We start from the raw sequence: 19,694 nt of genomic DNA on the forward strand, positions 1-19,694 counted from the left end.
GTGTCTCTCACTCATCTCTCGCAGGACTCAGAGTCTCTTCTCTCTCGTCTTCACATCAACAAAGGACGAACTTTCTTTCTCCAGAATCATGTTGTGGAAATCCCGGACCAAGACAGAGCCTTACTGCTTACAGGTACTGTTATCATCCTCTCAGCTGTAGGTCTGGCTACAGAAACCCAATTTTTATTTTATTTTTTTTACTGTGAAAACGAAGTTTGGTTACACTTTATTTTAAGGTGTCATTGTTACAATGTAATTATACATTTAAGTACTACGTAATAATAATTAACAACATTACTAAAGGGTTAGAGTAGGATTAGGGTTTGGTTGAGGGTTAGTTGCATGTAATTATGCATGATTTACTGTTATTACTATGGTTAATACATGTAACATCAATGGCACTTGAAAAATAAAATTTTACCAGAAGTTTTGCTATAGACCTATTGCTTTAGATAGTCACGTGATAAAAAAGTACTGTATCACATTTATAAACAAAAACAATATTTAACTAAATAAAATTTCTAAAATGTAAAACAATTATCAATAAAGTTTTGGCGAACCATTAACCCGCAACAAACCAGTGAAAATGGATTTTTCCAATCAGACTGAATTAATTTGGAGTAATTAATTAATGTCCCTTTAAGGTGTCCCCCCTCCCCCTCCCCCCAGTGCTATAAGAGCTGGTGTGTGTGATGAACAGGGCCAGTCTGATGTACAGCTTCAGGAGAGTTGATGGATCTGTGATCCCGGGCCTTTAGTGACTCTATTAACGCGAATCTCAGGCGCTTTGGAGCAGTTGTGTGTGTGTGCAGATGTTGGTCCACACCTACTCGAGCATGGTGAGTTCAACTCGAGAGAAGATCCTCCTCAGATCTGAGGGATCATCATTGAGAAGATTGTCATGTGAGATCAGCTGAGATGAGCGTGCATAGAAGCGCGAGCGCGATCTGTGTTATTGAGTGTGTGTGTGTGATAAAGTGAGTGTTTCATTGGAAATATGTCACATGCTGCCATCGGTCTAAGCGAAGATAACAGGCTGGTCTTTGTCTTACAGTGACTTGGGAATGAATCATTAAACTCAGAAACTTCGGCTTGGTTTATTCTCGCGAGCGACGCGTTTCATTCCGAGCTGGAGAAACTGGCGCGTGAATATTCCCGCTACGAAATAAAAGTAAAACTAATCAAATTAATGCATGCACATAAAATGAAACAAATAAAACTAATAAATGTGAATACAAATAAAACGATTCTCTGTAAAATTACATTGCAATCGTTTTTTTGTTTTTTTTTTACAAAAAATATCCGAGAAACTGCAAAAAGAGAAGGGAAGATTATAGAAGCACCAAAAAGGAAATTAGATTAGCCCTTCGTGTTTTTACACGCGTGTAATCCTGAATTAATTGGATCTATTAACTGTCTAAAACAGGGAGAATCATTCAGACCTGCTACAGGAAAACACTCTTATTTCTGGAGCCGCATCAAAACATTGCATTAGGTTATGGTTATAATTAATAATAGGCTAGTATAATTAACGACGACTAATTTAATACCTTGAATATATCATTTAAACTAATCAAATTAATATACAATCTTTCCAGGAACACTTGACATGTAAATGTAATAAATTGTGCTAATAACAAGACAAACAGTCCTACACTGTGAAACATTTTTGTTGGTTTAACTTAAAGTAATTAACCTGTTCGCCTTAAAATCTTAAGTTCATTGAAATAAAAAAAATTAAAAATGTGTTAATACGATGAAGGAGATTGGTTTAATCAACCACTCGAAATATTATGTTATCCGATCCACATAAATTATCCAAGTTGACTTGACAGAGGCAAAAATGTTGTGGTAACAAATCATGATTTTTAATTTATTTTTTACAGTGTATATTTAATTATATATTCAAAACTTAAAAATAATTGCTATCTTAAATTGGCCATATTTTTCGTTGCACTTACTGAAATCAGGAGCATGTTATGGCATGATGAATACACTTTGCAGTCGTTCCTTTAGATTTTTATTAAGCTATTTTATTAGCTATATATATTAACACTACTATGGGAAACTTAAAAATAATTGCAATCTTAAAATAGACTAAATTGTTCATAGGTTACTGAGATCAACATCAGTAATGGCAGGATGAATTTTGCACACTTTGCAATCATCCTTTAGATGTTTATTAAGCTATTTTTTATGATGCACCTCAGAACGGTCATCATGATGATGTATCTGCACGAAACTCATGTGTTTTCCCCCACGCACAGGACCGATCGGACGGGCTGTCGAGCTCCTCTCCGAGCGCACGGCTCTCCCAGCTCTCCTCGCTGAACCAGGCGTCCTACTCCTCGGCTCCCCCGCTCTGCCACACCCCGGCCTCGGACTTCCAGCCGCCCTACTTCCCTCCTCCTTATCCCCAGTCCTCGCTGTCCTATTCCCAGGGCCAGGACACGGGATACCCGCATTTACCGGAGCCCTACCCGTCCATCAACTCGCTCCACCAGCACCACCAGCACCAGCAGGCCTGGCACTCCCAGCGCTCGCGCTCCGAGGACGCGGGGCTCCTGTCTCAGTCCCACCGCGCGTTGAGTTTAGACCCGCGTCGCGAGTATCCGGGCGTCCCGCGGCTCCTGCATCACGGCCTGGGCGAAGGAGCCGCGGCGCTGGGGGAAGCTCCTCTGGGGATGCATGCGATGGCTCATCACGGGCTGGAGGACATGCAGGTGAGTTCATCTGGGGGACATTTATGAGAATTGCAAGGAAAAAGAAAAGAAAAGGAAAAATCATTGGATTTTTGCATGTTTCATAAAATGTAAACAACGCAATTCAGGCGTAATTCTACAGAATTTGTCTTGCTTATTTAAATGAGAGTCTTTGGCGTGTTTGACATTTTTGGTTACACTTTATTTTGTAACACTTTATTTGACAGTGTCCTCGTTACATATGTTACAAGTATAACAGTAAATTATGCATAATTACATGCAACTAACCCTCAACCAAACCCTAACCCTATAGTAATGTAGTTGCTTAATATTACTCAGTACTTAAATATATAATTACACTGTAACAATGACACCTTAAAATAAAGTGTAACCCTTTATTTTAAGGTGTCCTTGTTACAGTGTAATTATACAATTAAGAACTGAGTCATAGTAATTAATTACATGTAGGTATATAATTAGTGGGTTACACAGGTTTGCATGTGCATAACTGACTGTTATTACTATAGTAACTACGTGTAAAATATGAAACAGAGACACTGTAAAATAAAGTGTTAGCAAATGTTTATATAAAATATAGCGCATGAAACGAAATATAAATATTTTCTAAATAACGATTTCTTTTATAGGCCTAATCTTATTTGATGCAGAAGTGCTTTATAGGTTTTTTTCTGCCGTGCATTTGCGTGAAAATGCATTTTAATAAATCATTGTTAACAACTCCTCTATTTATTGTCTGAAACGGATAAATATCTTTACACATAAAATTTAAAAACGTTCTTAAAAAAAGACTACAATCACAGCTTCTGAAATAAAGGAAAAATCAAGTGGTTGATTCTTCAATTTGAGTCACTTCTTGAAATCTTTAAAAAGCTTTAAACTGTAATATGTGCTGCAAAAGAGCGTTTGATTTGAGATGTTTAATGGAACGATGTGTGATGGTAATGAAAGTTAGCAGTCAATTAACACGCATGTGGAAAATAAAATGATTCCCAATTAAAAGTTTTCGACCTGAATGATTTCTGGCACATAACAGTAACAGAACTAATCTTGATGCAAAAGTCTTACAATTAATTTTACTTCCTCTAGAAATTAAAACCGCAACATTTTCTTAAAACTAGATATTAGAATGCGAGATACAATAAATAAGGTTTAAATAATTATAATTCGTCTTTTAAAAGTTAATAATATAAAAATTCCCCTTTATAAGATAGCAATCGTCAGAAGAATCAGCCGTGAAATGTAGGATTCGGATTGAACAGAAGATTCGGATTGGAACCGGTTTGGTTTTCGGCTCGCGCTGCTTGTTCTTTCACTCTTTCATTCTTTCATTCTCTCACTCTTTCAGTGTTTCAGTGGTTTGCAGGTGCAGAATGAGTTCTTCTGTCTGTCATTGGAAACCTGCAGCGCGTCCAATCGGTTTCCTCGGTCAATGACTCAACAAACAACTGGACTCTCTTTGATGAAGAAGCGTTTCCGAGAACTGACTTACACGAGAACGAACGTTTAATTCGCCATAAAGTGACAAATAAGCGTAAAGGGTTTTTGTCGTTGTTTGTTTTTTAACTTCAATCCTGCGACTTCAAATTAAATATCAGAGTAGCCTATACTCATATTGTTTTGTTTTATTCGCTTTCAAATTACGGGACAATAGTTAATGTGACCTAAAATCTACGTTTCTTTTTTTATTTCTCTTTGCTGTTATGTGACATCACGAGGACTATAAAAGCATTTCTTCCATTTGACATATTTCTACTCGTTCCACAAATATTTCGGAAAATATTGTAGCCAAATAAAATAATTGTAATTCGTAGCAGTTTCATTTTTAGAATAACTTTCGTATTTTATGCACAACAGGTGATCTAATCACCATAATTATACTGATAAATATGTTCATAGTCAGTATTTTACAGGGAATATTAATCACTCATGTCCCTCATCTAAAAATAAAAAGGCAGTTGTTGTTTAACCTCGATTGGTTTGTAAATGAAGTGACCTCAACAGTTTACATGAAGTGACCTCAACAGCGCTGTTGTGTGTGACAGGGTTTAGAAGAAGCGTCGGCGCTGGGGATCCTGGACCATTCAGTCATCAAGAAAGGTGAGAGTCTGATCTGATGAACATAATACTGTTGGAGAGGAGCTGACCACACACACACACACACACACACACACACACACACACACAGAGAGAGAGAGAGAGAGAGAGAGAGAGAGAGAGAGAGAGAGAGAGAGAGAGAGAGAGAGAGAGAGAGAGAGAGAGAGAGAGAGAGAGAGAGAGAGAAAGAGAGACACACACAGATACACACTCACAGAGAGAGAGAGAGAGAGAGAGAGAGAGAGAGAGAGAGAGAGAGAGAGAGAGAGAGAGAGAGAGAGAGACACACACACAGATACACACACACAGAGAGAAAGAGACACACACACACACACACACACACACACACACACACACACACACACAAACACACACACACACACACACTAATTCAGCTCTGCAGTTTCATTTGAAGTCCTGAGTGCTGCCTCTGCTCCTCCGCCCTGAAGCGCTGCTGTTAATGAACTGTTCATGGTCATACGAGAGAAAGAGGGAGAGAGAGGGGGATTAGAGAAGAGAGCAGATAATAAAGTTATGAAGAATTCAGAGCATCGCTGTGCCTCTACACTCACCAGGCTGGATAGTTAATAAGAACAGCTTCTGAAAACACTCTAGCATGTTTTCATTTGCATAATTCTAGATTTTATTTAGCGTTCTATGAAATCTCGCGTGTTTACCGAGCGGCTGAACGGATCAACGGGCGAAGCGAGATTTCTGTGGAGAAGAAGCCAAATCCTGCAGGAATAAAGGGATCAGCATGAGACGCTTCAGATGCTCGGCCGCGCGCTCGGAGCGGACACGCGCACGCCGCCCACACACACGCGCGCGTTAATTCTACTGTACAACAGAGATAATATACAGTAGCGTGTGTGTTTGTGCCAATCCACCGAAAGCGGGAGGAGAGAAGCAAACACACCGCGAGTGTGTCGCGTAGCAACTATAAACAAACGTTATGCATTCAATTAGAATTTTTGGAAGATAATCATTGCCTTTGAATGCACTTGTTTCAACCCATGTTGGGTCAAATGTGGACCAACCCAACCGTTGGGTTTAAAATTTAATAAAAAAAACCCTCCAACATGGGTTAAAACAACCCAGTAGTTTTAGAGTGTAGTGTGTGAAGTATACACTGACTTTCACAGCAGTCATTATTAGTTTCCCAATAGTTTTAAACAACATAGCGTAGGCCTACTCATTTTCTGCACTTCTTAAAGTCCTCCTGTGGAGAAATCCAGCTTTTAATGTTGTTTATGTGTCTATGTGGTGTTTTTAATATGCTTTAAGACAAAGCATGTGTAAGTTCATAAGTCGACAGCATTGCTGAGTATTTCCTCCTTAAAACTGCAGTGAACCAAAGACAGTCTCAAAAACACGCTTTGAAATCGCTGGTGTTTCTGACGTCACAAACTACCTTGTAACCAATCAGATCAACGTGTGATCGTCAACCAGTGGATCTCTGAGCTGAGGGAGTGAGTGGAGGCGGGGCTCATTTGCATATTCATAGAACCGCGCATACTAAAGGACGTATACTAAGGAAAAACTTTTAAATATGTCATTCTAGTGATCAAAGATGACTTTTAAGGGATAAAATTGTTGACTACAGAGGGAAACGTAAAACATACGGTTGCATACAGACGAGTGTGACTTATGTGAAAGTTTTTGTTCCTGAGATGTTTGCAAACGCTGTAGAAACATTTACATTTATGCTACGTATAAGATATAATATTGATGTCTTTTAACATATTCCCCCTACATCTTATATGCTGCTTTCAGAATTATATTAAAAATGAGTTTCCTAGTCGGAAATTGAACATATGGTGCATTCACAGATGCCGTAATTACTGTAACGAGCTTTAACGAGTTTTCAGAACAAAAGCCTTTTTAATTACAATGTGTAAACTCATAATTTTGAGAGCAAGACACCAGTCACGAATTAGAAGAGTAAAAGGAGAATTTTTAAAGAGAAATGTGGGAGGAGCTTGAGTTTGTTGTTTAAACCGCGAGAGGCGTCGACTCTCAACTGAGCTTACACTACTCATAAGTCATGTGTGGGGTCAGAGGTCATGCGTCGGGTCAGAGGTCATGTGTGCGGTCAGAGGTCACTCGTTATGCGTGGGGCCGCATGTGTCGGGGTCAGAGGTCACTCATCATGCATGGGGATAGAGGTCATGCGTCGGGTCAGAGGTCACTCGTTATGCGTGGGGTCATAGGTCATGCGTGGGGTCAGAGGTCACTCGTTATGCGTCGGGTCAGAGGTCACTCTTCCGCCGGAACTAGACTCGCATACGGCCGTTATAGGAAAGCCAGTGAGTTTATACAGTTATAAATATGGATATTTTTCTTCACTTCAGAAGGCCTGGATTAACCCCCGGATGGATTACTGTTATGATGGATGGATGCACTTTTTTAGGGGTTCAGAATCTCAGGCATCATTCACTCCCCTTATTAAGCTTGTAAGAGCCAGGATATTTTTTGATATAACTCTGATTGTGTTTGGCTGAAAGAATAAAGTCAAATACACCTAGGATGGCTTGAGGGTGAGGGAATTATGGGATCATTTTCTTTTTTCTGGTGAACTATCCCTTTAAGGTGCGTTGAATTGAAGCGGCAGACAGATCGGTGTATGACACCGAAGTACCGATTCGAAAGCATGCAGAGCTTTATTTATGGTAATCATGACTCGGAGTATATTCAGCTATATATGTCCTCTCAAGTCGCATTTTTTACTGGGAAACACTGAGATCATTTTGATACCCGAGTTGGGCGTGCCGTAAACTTTAAACATGGCGGAGGGGAGAACGATTGCAACTGTTGGTATTTTTATTTGTCATGTCGTTAAAGTCCCCCTGTAGTCAATCATTTTATCCCTTAAAACTCATCTTTGATCACCAAAATTACATATTTAAACGTTTTTTCTTTGGACTTTTTCATGCCTTAAAATATCTTGACTGTAACTCAACACTCTTGCCGCATTTAGTATGCGCGGTTCTATGAATATGCAAATGAGCCCCGCCTCCACTCACCCACTCAGCTCAGAGATCCACTGGTTGACGATCACACGTTGATCTGATTGGTTACAAGGTAGTTTGTGACGTCAGAAACACCAGCGATTTCAGGGTGCTTTCGTTGGTACATTTTAATATCAAAATTAATAGATTTCAGCTTTAATAAGATCTCCTCAAATAAATAGCCACACTCTAAAAAATGCTGGGTCGTTTCAACCCAAATTTGGGTCAAATATGGAAAAACGCAACGGTTGGGTTAAAAATCCGGGATTTTCCCTTCTCCGTTTCCTGAATCATTCACACACCAGCGGATTTTCCTAATACATGCGTAAGCTGCATTTCTCTAGTCCTATTGAGATCCAGCCCACACAGATGAGGCGTAGAAACACACCAAAGGCTAATCTTATGAAAACAAATGAAGGTTTTTAGGAACGACGTAACAAAGATCCTTGAGCTCATATTAAAACCCAATGGTCTGTTCTTCCATGAACGCTGATCATTATTAGAGTTTGAATGGAGGGTTATGCCTCATTCAGACAAAAGCCTTGTTTTAATGGGATAGCACACACATAACAGCCTGTTTTTATTTCTGCCATTTGATTAAACCGTGTTACTTTTCGTCACTGTGATTGTTGGGTTCATTTTAAAGTCAGATTTTTTTTAAGGAGCCAGAAAACTTTAATTACAAGCACAACGACTGTGTGCACAACAGATGGAATAAAGCGTTCCCCCAGTGGAGATGCAACACCCGCTCGAAAATAAGAGTGAGAAACAGAAATTAAACACCGAGACAACAGATGCCAACCTGTGGGAGAGCGTCTTGAAAAGGTTACAGGACCGAATCTAAAAGCACAAATTATCACATTTTGATAAACACTTAAAAATAAGATTCGCCCTCCTGTGGTTCGCGATCGCTCTGGCACACCGAACAACACTTCACAGTTAACATTAATGTATTAACTAACACAAACTAACCACGAGAAATAGATGTGTTACTGTATTTGTTCATCTTTGTTAACGTTAGCTAATAAGAATACGGTTGTTCATTGTTTGTTAACACTTTATCTTCTATATCTATATATAAAAATTTTTTTTTGCATTTACTGTGTTAGACTAAACTGGGAAGAGTCACAGCACTTGCATATTGTTGTCCTATTGTTAGTTTCACTGCTTCTATGGTTCTCATTTGTAAGTCGCTTTCACTCTCAGAAAATAAAGTACATAATTGTACTTCAGGGGTACAGTGGCTTGTCACTAGGGTACAATATTGTACCTTAACCTTTAAAAGAAGCAGTACCTTTTAATGCATTTTGACCCTCAAAAAGGTCCATATATGTACCTTGAGGTCCAATAATAAGCCCTATGGGGTACGTTAGTGTAGATTGTAATGAACTCCTACTGTACCTCTATTTCTGGCAGTGTTGGATAAAAGCGTCTGCTTAATGAATACATGTAAATGTTCATGTTAGTTCACAGTGCATTAACTAATGTTAATGTATTAGTAAATGTTGAAATTAACATCAACAAAGATTAATAAATGCTGTAGAAGTGCAGATCATTATTAGTTTTTCGGTAACACTTTACAATAAGGTTCATTAGTTAACATTATTACATGGCTTGGTTGAATTCTAATGCAGAATGCGGTGTGTTATTTCTCGATATCAGACGCTGCTGAGTATAACACACCGTTGCCATGACAAACAGAGCGTTGCTATGGACGCAGGATTCTAACCGTAGAGACGGAACAGACTATTTTCTTTAGCGGAAGCAATACAATCGTTTTTTAAATCAATAAACTCCTTTTAAAATCAATATTTTGTGTCAAATTATTGATTTATTCGGTAGGTAGCCATGTAAGATTCACAGCGAATACAACCCCTTCAGGATTCAGGCTCCGCTTCGCGTCGGGGTCGTGATCAGCCTGTCGGGGGTGTATTCGCTATAACAGCCGCCTCGCTCTACATTATCCCTTACTTGATGTATTAACTAACATGAATTAACAGCTGCTCATTGTTTGTTCATGGTGCATTAAGTAAGGGATAATGTAGATCCAGCCGGTTGTTATCTCAGAATAAACCCGACAGGGTGATCAGGACTTGATCAGCACGCACGCACGCACGCACGCACGCACGCACACACACACACACACACACACACACACACACACACAAGGTTCCCTCTCCTGTGATTTGCGATAGCTCTGGTTCATCTACATTACATTACTGCATTTTGCAGACACTTTTATCCAAAGCGACTTACTAACATTTCAAGGTTCACATTCACACTCTTATCAGTTCTAGCTTTCCCTGGGAATCAAACCCATGACCTTAGCGTTGCAAGCGCTGACGCTCTACTGTTTAAACTCCAGAAAAGCTTCACCATCACCATCTGTGTGTGTGTGTGTGTGTGTTTAGTGCCGTCGAAGCTGAACGGCTCGCTGTGTCTCAGTAAAGAGGGCCTGGGTCTGGGCGGCGTGTCGAACCCGTCGGAGATCTTCTGCTCGGTCCCGGGACGCCTGTCGCTCCTCAGCTCCACATCCAAGTATAAGGTGACGGTGGGAGAAGTCCAGAGACGCCTGGCGCCGCCCGAGTGCCTGAACGCGTCGCTGCTCGGAGGAGTCCTGCGCAGGTACACACGAAGAACACACACATTCAGCGGCTCTCCTTTACAAAACATTTACTTTTATGCATTTGGCAGATGCTTTTATCCAAAGCGACTTACATTGCATTTCAAGGTTCACATTTACATTCTTATCAGTTCTTGCTTTCCCTGGGAATCAAACCCATGACCTTGGCGTTGCAAGCGCCGACGCTCTTCTGTTTGAGCTCCAGGAAAGCAGTAAAACTGCGCTAGGGATCCGCACTAAAAGCCCAAAATGGCGTAGGAGTGAGCGGGGTGATGCAACACGTGTTTTAAATGCTTTTAGCATACGGTACATGATACTATAGTTGCCATATCAACACTATATGTGACCCTGGACCACAAAACCAGTGGGTCAATTTTATGAAATTGAGATTTATACATCATCTGAAAGCTGAATAAATAAGCTTTCCATTGATGTATGGATAGTTATGATAGGACAATATTTGGTCGAGATACAACTATTGTAAATCTGGAATCTGAGGGTGCAAAAAAATTGAAACATTGAGAAAATCTCCTTTAAAGTTGTTCATTTATGTTGGCGATTGTGCTGCATTCACTCACAGAAATACATGTTTTATATATTTACGGTAGGAAATTTACAAAATATCTTCATGGAACATGATCTTTACTTAATATCCTATTGATTTTTGGCATAAAAGAAAAATGGATAATTGTGACCCATACACTGTATTGTTGGCTATTGCCACAGATAAACCAGAGTGACATGTGACTCTGGTTTTGTGATCAGGATCACAATATAGAGGGAAAAATACTCCCTGCTCTTCCTCTCCTCCCTGCTCTTCCTCTCCTCCCTGCTCTTCATCTTCTCCATTCTTCATCTTCTCCCTGCTCTTCCTCTCCTCCCTGCTCTTCATCTTCTCCATTCTTCATCTTCTCCCTGTTCTTCCTCAGAGCCAAGTCGAAGAACGGCGGCCGATGTCTGCGCGAGCGCCTGGAGAAGATCGGCCTGAACCTGCCGGCCGGCCGACGGAAGGCTGCAAACGTCACGCTCCTCACAGCGCTGGTGGAAGGTACCAGACATTACTAGTCGAGTCAGCTTTATTTATACAGCGCTTAGAACTATACAGAGTTTCAGAGCAGCTTTACTGAGATGACAGGAGAATAATCCAACAGAGTTTGTTTCCAGAAGAAAACAGCGTCACAGTCCAGCTTTAGTGAGTTCAGTGCTTCATTTCTGTTGCAAAAAAGTTATTAGTGTATTTATACATAAACCCGCTCTGGAGAAACCGTGATGTCATCGTCCAGCTCACGATGTTCTCTCCAGTTCAGTTCTCATATAATGGTGTCGATATATTATCGTATGTAACATAATATTGATGAATATTAAATTAAATGTCCACAAATAAACAAGACAAAAGCCAAAGGCGACAGTGGAACCAAAACTCCATCAGCGACAGAATGGAGGAAAACCCTCGTGAGAAACCAGACTCTCAGTTGTGTAGTGTGTAGTTGTGTAGTGTGTAGTTGTGCAGAGTGTAGTGTGTAGTTGTGTAGTGTGTAGTTGTGTAGACTGTAGTTATGTAGAGTGTAGTTGTGTAGAGTGTAGTTGTGTAGTTGCGTAGTTGTGTAGTTGCGTAGTTGTGTAGTGTGTAGTTGTGTAGTGTGTAGTGTGTAGTTGTGTAGTGTGTAGTTGTGTAGTGTGTAGTTGTGTAGACTGTAGTTATGTAGAGTGTAGTTGTGTAGTGTGTAGTTGTGTAGTGTGTAGTTGTGTAGACTGTAGTTATGTAGAGTGTAGTTGTGTAGAGTGTAGTTGTGTAGTTGTGTAGAGTGTAGTGTGTAGTTGTGTAGTGTGTAGTTGTGCAGAGTGTAGTGTGTAGTTGTGTAGTGTGTAGTTGTGTAGACTGTAGTTATGTAGAGTGTAGTTGTGTAGAGTGTAGTTGTGTAGTTGCGTAGTTGTGTAGTGTGTAGTTGTGTAGTGTGTAGTTGTGTAGTTGTGTAGTGTGTAGTGTGTAGTTGTGTAGTGTGTAGTTGTGTAGTGTGTAGTTGTGTAGACTGTAGTTATGTAGAGTGTAGTTGTGTAGAGTGTAGTTGTGTAGTGTGTAGTTGTGTAGTGTGTAGTTGTGTAGACTGTAGTTATGTAGAGTGTAGTTGTGTAGAGTGTAGTTGTGTAGAGTGTAGTTGTGTAGTTGCGTAGTTGTGTAGACTAGTTGTGTAGAGTGTAGTTGTGTAGTTGCGTAGTATGTAGTTGTGTAGTGTGTAGTTGTGTAGAATGTAGTTGCGTAGTTGTGTAGTTGCGTCCTTGTTCACTATTCTGTGCCATTCTGTGGTATAAATAGTGAGTAGTGCGTTCACACTGAAACTTCTAAACAGAAGAAGTGCACTTTAAGTGCGCGGATGATGAACTTATTTAACCAGAAAAACGAAGCGTGTGACGCTGGACACTTCATGCTCGGTCACCGCTTTACTTAAGCAGCAGAGCGGCTCAGACTCAGATGTTGAAAGACAAAATAAACTTATAAGTAGTGTATAAGTTCATACACTAGACCAGGGGTCCCCAACCCCCGGGCTGCGGATCGGTACCGGTCCGTGGGACATTTGGTACCGGGCCGCACAGAAAGAATAAATAACTTACCGTATTTTCCGGACTATAAATCGCTCCGGACTCCGGAGTATAAGTCGCATCAGTCAAAAAAATGCGCCATGAAGAAGAAAAAAAAAGTCGCACTGGACTATAAGTCGCATTTATTTAGAAATTTATTTCACAAAAAAAAAAAAAAGGGTTACAGACGGGACAGTTCTCCATTACGGACGTGAGCGCTCTGAAAGCTGCACTAAAAGACTGCTTTAAAACTTTCACAGAGACCTCAAACAGAAAGCACAAAGCCTGTCTTTAAATTTAATTTCGTTTTTAATTAATTGTATCTTAATTTTATATAAATATATTAGAAAATACATAATGACGTACGGAGGCGCCGGCGCGTGAACTGGAGCTCGTCTCATAAATTAACCGAAACTCAGTGATAAGGTAGCCTACTTGCCTCACAGACCTGAGACATATATAGAAAGATTGAAATGTCTACTTTTAAACAGAACAATTCAAAACGAAAGAAAACAGACTGCTCTCTGCTTGTGTAATCCGTATGAAATGTGCATTTCTCTCTGGCGCGTTCACTACTGCGAAGATCGCGAGTCAGCATCGTCAACTTCATCTTTGCAGCCGACACTGACACAGAAAACACCAGTTTATTAGTAAACAATTAAAATGTCTCCTGCTATATTTTACATATTCATAATCATTAAAGCAGCACTATGCAGTTTTTTTAGCTTAATTTGAACAGCTTCGGAGTCATTGGAATGGTTATATGACATTTTTCGGGTTGAATGGTGGTCGTCTCGCACCCCCACCCAAATAAAGTTGCGAGTAGGCCTACACATTGGATTCATGTTTATTATTATATTTAAAAAATACCACAGTTTTTATGCCGGTCGTATCATTTTATTTTGTTGTATTTATCCGCCACACCTTAAAGGCCGGTCCGTGAAAATATTGGCTGATATTAAACCGGTCCGTGGCGCAAAAAAGGTTGGGGACCGCTGAGCTAGACGGTTGAGTACTCCAGGCCCGGAGTGGGTAATCGGGAGAAATCCTGGTGGGGCGCTTCACTTTTGGGCCGGTCGAGGAATTTTTTTTTTTTTTTTTTTCACATTTCAATGTCACTTAGTTAGGCTACATTACACATTCCGCATTCTGACACCGCAGCGCGCAGCCTCTGCATGGGTTGTACCATGTGAGGGAGTTCTCCCCTCCCCTCCTATAGAGTTGGTTGGGTCCATAGCCCATCTTTTCCAAAACGTTTTCTCAGGTAGGCTACCGCGGCACCGCCGGCGCCTACCGATAGCTGGGCCGGCCCTACCGTAACGCGTCAGGGAGGATGGATGGGAGGAAGAGGCCAGGAGGTATGGAAGCTTGTTTCCGCCACAGAATAAAACATTTTAAAAGATAATTGCGACTTTTTATCTCACAATTGCGAGTTTACATGTCTTTCTCAGAATTGCGATATATAAAGTCCGAATTGCATGAAATAAAGTCGCAATTGCGTGTTATAAAGTCAGAATTGCGTGAAATAAAGTCTAAATTGCGTGTTATAAAGTCAGAATTGTGACATATAAAGTCAGAATTGCCTGAAATAAAGTTGCAATTGCATGTTATAAAGTCAGCATTGCGAGATATAAAGTCAGAATTGCGTGAAATAGTCTAAATTGCGTGTTATAAAGTCAGAATTGTGACATATAAAGTCAGAATTGCCTGAAATAAAGTTGCAATTGCGTGTTATAAAGTCAGCATTGCGAGATATAAAGTCAGAATTGCGTGAAATAAAGTTGCAATTGCATGTTATAAAGTCAGAATTGCGACATATAAAGTCAGAATTGCGTGAAATAAAGTCTAAATTGCGTGTTATAAAGTCAGAATTGTGACATATAAAGTCAGAATTGCCTGAAATAAAGTTGCAATTGCGTGTTATAAAGTCAGCATTACGAGATATAAAGTCAGAATTGCGTGATATAAAGTCTAAATTGCGTGTTATAAAGTCAGAATTGCGTGATATAAAGTCTAAATTGCGTGTTATAAAGTCAGAATTGTGACATATAAAGTCAGAATTGCGTGAAATAAAGTCTAAATTGCGTGTTATAAAGTCAGAATTGTGACATATAAAGTCAGAATTGCCTGAAATAAAGTTGCAATTGCGTGTTATAAAGTCAGAATTGCGACATATAAAGTCAGAATTGCGTGAAATAAAGTCTAAATTGCGTGTTATAAAGTCAGAATTGTGACATATAAAGTCAGAATTGCGTGAAATAAAGTCTAAATTGCGTGTTATAGTCAGAATTGTGACATATAAAGTCAGAATTGCCTGAAATAAAGTTGCAATTGCGTGTTATAAAGTCAGCATTGCGACATATAAAGTCAGAATTGCGTGAAATAAAGTCTAAATTGCGTGTTATAAAGTCAGAATTGTGACATATAAAGTCAGAATTGCGAGAAATAAAGTCTAAATTGCGTGTTATAAAGTCAGAATTGTGACATATAAAGTCAGAATTGCCTGAAATAAAGTTGCAATTGCGTGTTATAAAGTCAGCATTGCGAGATATGGTCAGAATTGCGTGATATAAAGTCTCAATTGCGTGTTATAAAGTCAGAATTGCGACATATAAAGTCAGAATTGCGTGATATAAAGTCTCAATTGCGTGTTATAAAGTCAGAATTGTGACATATAAAGTCAGAATTGCGTGAAATAAAGTCTAAATTGCGTGTTATAGTCAGAATTGTGACATATAAAGTCAGAATTGCCTGAAATAAAGTTGCAATTGCGTGTTATAAAGTCAGCATTGCGACATATAAAGTCAGAATTGCGTGAAATAAAGTCTAAATTGCGTGTTATAGTCAGAATTGTGACATATAAAGTCAGAATTGCCTGAAATAAAGTTGCAATTGCGTGTTATAAAGTCAGCATTGCGACATATAAAGTCAGAATTGCGTGAAATAAAGTCTAAATTGCGTGTTATAAAGTCAGAATTGTGACATATAAAGTCAGAATTGCGAGAAATAAAGTCTAAATTGCGTGTTATAAAGTCAGAATTGTGACATATAAAGTCAGAATTGCCTGAAATAAAGTTGCAATTGCGTGTTATAAAGTCAGCATTGCGAGATATGGTCAGAATTGCGTGATATAAAGTCTCAATTGCGTGTTATAAAGTCAGAATTGCGACATATAAAGTCAGAATTGCGTGATATAAAGTCTCAATTGCGTGTTATAAAGTCAGAATTGTGACATAAAGTCAGAATTGCCTGAAATAAAGTTGCAATTGCGTGTTATAAAGTCAAAATTGCGACATATAAAGTCAGAATTGCGTGATATAAAGTCTCAATTGTGTTATAAAGTCAGAATTGCGACATATAAAGTCAGAATTGCCTGAAATAAAGTTGCAATTGCGTGTTATAAAGTCAGAATTGCGACATATAAAGTCAGAATTGCGTGAAATAAAGTCTAAATTGCGTGTTATAAAGTCAGAATTGTGACATATAAAGTCAGAATTGCGAGAAATAAAGTCTAAATTGCGTGTTATAAAGTCAGAATTGTGACATATAAAGTCAGAATTGCCTGAAATAAAGTTGCAATTGCGTGTTATAAAGTCAGCATTGCGAGATATGGTCAGAATTGCGTGATATAAAGTCTCAATTGCGTGTTATAAAGTCAGAATTGCGACATATAAAGTCAGAATTGCGTGATATAAAGTCTCAATTGCGTGTTATAAAGTCAGAATTGTGACATATAAAGTCAGAATTGCGTGATATAAAGTCTCAATTGCGTGTTATAAAGTCAGAATTGTGACAAAGTCAGAATTGCCTGAAATAAAGTTGCAATTGCGTGTTATAAAGTCAAAATTGCGACATATAAAGTCAGAATTGCGTGATATAAAGTCTCAATTGTGTGTTATAAAGTCAGAATTGCGACATATAAAGTCAGAATTGCCTGAAATAAAGTTGCAATTGCGTGTTATAAAGTCAGAATTGCGACATATAAAGTCAGAATTGCGTGATATAAAGTCTCAATTGCGTGTTATAAAGTCAGAATTGCGACATATAAAGTCAGAATTGCGTGATATAAAGTCTCAATTGCGTGTTATAGTCAGAATTGTGACAAAGTCAGAATTGCCTGAAATAAAGTTGCAATTGCATGTTATAAAGTCAAAATTGCGACATATAAAGTCAGAATTGCGTGATATAAAGTCTCAATTGTGTGTTATAAAGTCAGAATTGCGACATATAAAGTCAGAATTGTGTGAAAGTCGCAATTGCTTCTTATAGTCAGAAATGGCAAGATATAAAGTCAGAACTGTGTGAAATAAAGTTGCAATTGCTTCTTTTAAAGTCAGAATTGCGAGATAGTCAGAATTGTGTGATATAAAGTCGCAATTGCGTGATATAAAGTCAGAATTGCGAAATATAAAGTCAGAATTGTGTGAAACTAAGTCGCAATTGTGAATTATTATTTAACCTTTACATTATTTGTTGAACCATTACAAACTACACAATAGTAAGAGCTGAACTGTTGCTTCATTTATCCAATTTGGAAAAAGTGCTAATTTGGAATTCCACCATGGAAACAGTGGGCCGGTCTTGGGCCTGAAACTCCTGAGCTGAAAGTGGCCCCACTCCGGCCCTGGACTACTCTGTGTATAGTGTGTCATTTGGGACACAGCTTTTGATTCAGGCAGCGTCAGAGGTCAGACTGGAACAATATTCAGAACAATATTTAGAATACTAAAGCCAGATCAGATCACATCCGCACCAACTCGTATTTGCTGCGGTTATTGTGTCAAATGCAACACACACACACACACACAGAGACAGACAGAGACACACACACATGCACAGAGACAGACAGACACAGAAACACACACACACAGAGACAGACACAGAGACACACACACACACACACAGAGACACACACACACAGAGACAAACACACAAACACATACAGAGACACACACACATGCACACAGAGACAGACAGACACAGAAACACACACACAGAGACAGACACAGAGACACACACACACACAGAGACAAACACATAGACAAACACACACACACACACACACACACACAACATTATCAGTCACTTAGGCAAGCGAGTTTATCGTGGATGTTACTGTCGAGTGTTAAGTTAAAATAAGTGCCAATGAGAAGTCAGTCTATTATCACCTCATCTCTGCGTCAGCCTGATCTCCCTCTCTCTCTCTCTCTCTCTCTCTCTCTCTCTCTCCCCTCTCTCTCTCCCTCTCTCTCTCTCTCTCTCTCTCTCTCTCCTCTCTCTCTCCCTCTCCCCTCTCTCTCTCTCCTCAGGTGAGGCGGTTCACCTCGCTCGGGACTTCGGGTACGTGTGTGAGACAGAGTTCCCGGCCCGGGCGACAGCGGAGTATCTGTGCCGGCAGAGCGACCCGGATCAGACGCCCACGAGACGCAGCATGCTGATGGCCAGCAAGTGAGTGAAGACCACACCTCTGCAGGCTCTGAGACACACACACACACACACACACACACACACACACACACACACCTGTAGATTCTGTTAACGCTGGAATAAAGCTCTGCTGTTCCTTTAAACCAGGGGTTTCACTTCTTGCTGTCTCAGACCTTAAATATGAGGAACACCCTTCATAAAGTATAAAGGCAGCTGTAGATTTATGTGTATAAAATCATTTTCAAAAAAAAAATTTTTATATATATTTTTATATTTATTCATTATATAAATGGGTCAGTGCAGGAATTCAGTAAAATAACGAAGCTTCAGTTCTATTCGTGAGCACATTTTCTCCTCAGTTCATCAGTGTATTATTGAAAGCGTGTGTGTGTAGTGTGTCTAGATTGTGTGTGTGTGTGTGTGTGTGTATAGTGTGTAGTGTGTGACGCCTCTCACCCCTCTCCGTGTCCTCAGGGAGATCTGCAAGGAGTTGATGTGTGTGTAGTGTGTGTAGCGTGTGTGTGTGTTTGTGTGTGTGTGTGTGTGTGTGTGTGTGAGACGCCTCTCACCCCTCTCCGTGTCCTCAGGGAGATCTGCAAGGAGTTGATGTGTGTGTAGTGTGTGTAGCGTGTGTGTGTGTGTTTGTGTGTGTGTGTGTGTGTGTGTGTGTGAGACGCCTCTCACCCCTCTCCGTGTCCTCAGGGAGATCTGCAAGGAGTTCATGGACCTGATGTCTCAGGACAGGTCTCCTCTGGGTGCCGGTCGGCCCACGCCCTGCCTGGACCCCGGGGTGCAGAACAGCCTGACCCACTTCAGTCTGCTGACCCACGGCTTCGGGACGCCGGCCATCTGCGCCGCGCTCAACGCCTTCCAGAGCTACTTACTGGAGGCCCTCAAACTGCTGGAGAAGGAGGGAGCCAAGGGCCTCCACGACAAGGAGCTCAAGCACCGCAAGTGAGCGGCCGGGCGAGAGACACTGACTGCTCCTCCCTCTCCGTCAGGAGCGTATGAGTGTATTTATGTGTGCGAATGTGTGCGTTCAGCCCGTTCGGATCCGCTGGTCTCCTGAGAAAACACAAGCATGTGGACCTCACACTCCCATCGGATCCCGTCGAGCGACACGCGGGAAACGGCACGGACTACTGAAGCGTCGGGTGTAAAGTTATCAGAGATCGACTGATGAATTTCAAAATGTCATTTTTGTACTTCATGTTGTATGTTTATTATCAATGTTGCTGTTCT

The 19,694-nt window shown here is 40.2% G+C and overlaps 2 protein-coding genes across 3 annotated transcripts in view; one reads left to right on the forward strand and one right to left on the reverse strand.

Annotated features, from left to right (window-relative positions):
• On the forward strand, nt 1–19,623 carry tfap2e (transcription factor AP-2 epsilon). 2 transcript variants are annotated; one of them, XM_081376176.1, is made up of 7 exons: nt 1–133; nt 2,268–2,723; nt 4,766–4,820; nt 10,237–10,450; nt 11,378–11,496; nt 18,335–18,473; nt 19,155–19,623. In XM_081376176.1, exons 1-7 carry the CDS (start codon nt 89–91, stop codon nt 19,408–19,410), a joined length of 1,284 nt encoding a protein of 427 aa, XP_081232302.1. In that variant the 5' UTR covers nt 1–88; the 3' UTR covers nt 19,411–19,623. The 2 variants fall into 2 exon arrangements, with proteins under 2 accessions (XP_081232302.1, XP_081232303.1); XM_081376177.1 differs by lacking the exon at nt 1–133 and adding an exon at nt 798–839.
• psmb2 (proteasome 20S subunit beta 2) overlaps nt 19,492–19,694 on the reverse strand; it is a gene marked incomplete at its 3' end in the record, with an annotated part of 18,578 nt that continues 18,375 nt past the window's right edge. Inside the window, exon 8 of the mRNA XM_081376564.1 lies at nt 19,492–19,517. Coding sequence (XP_081232690.1) covers nt 19,492–19,517 — 26 coding nt within the window. The remainder of the gene's footprint in view (nt 19,518–19,694) is intronic.

This window comes from Scardinius erythrophthalmus, assembly GCF_964197995.2.
Source record: "Scardinius erythrophthalmus genome assembly, chromosome: 10".
Taxonomy (NCBI): Eukaryota; Metazoa; Chordata; class Actinopteri; order Cypriniformes; family Leuciscidae; genus Scardinius; species Scardinius erythrophthalmus.

Bases quoted from the DNA above. Each gene is read 5' to 3' on its own strand.
- tfap2e (XM_081376176.1), top strand. From the start codon at position 89: ATGTTGTGGAAATCCCGGACCAAGACAGAGCCTTACTGCTTACAG. The intron at 2,724-4,765 runs GTGAGTTCATCT...TGTGTGTGACAG, and splicing joins ACGGGCTGGAGGACATGCAG to GGTTTAGAAGAAGCGTCGGC. The intron at 4,821-10,236 runs GTGAGAGTCTGA...GTGTGTGTTTAG, and splicing joins CCATTCAGTCATCAAGAAAG to TGCCGTCGAAGCTGAACGGC.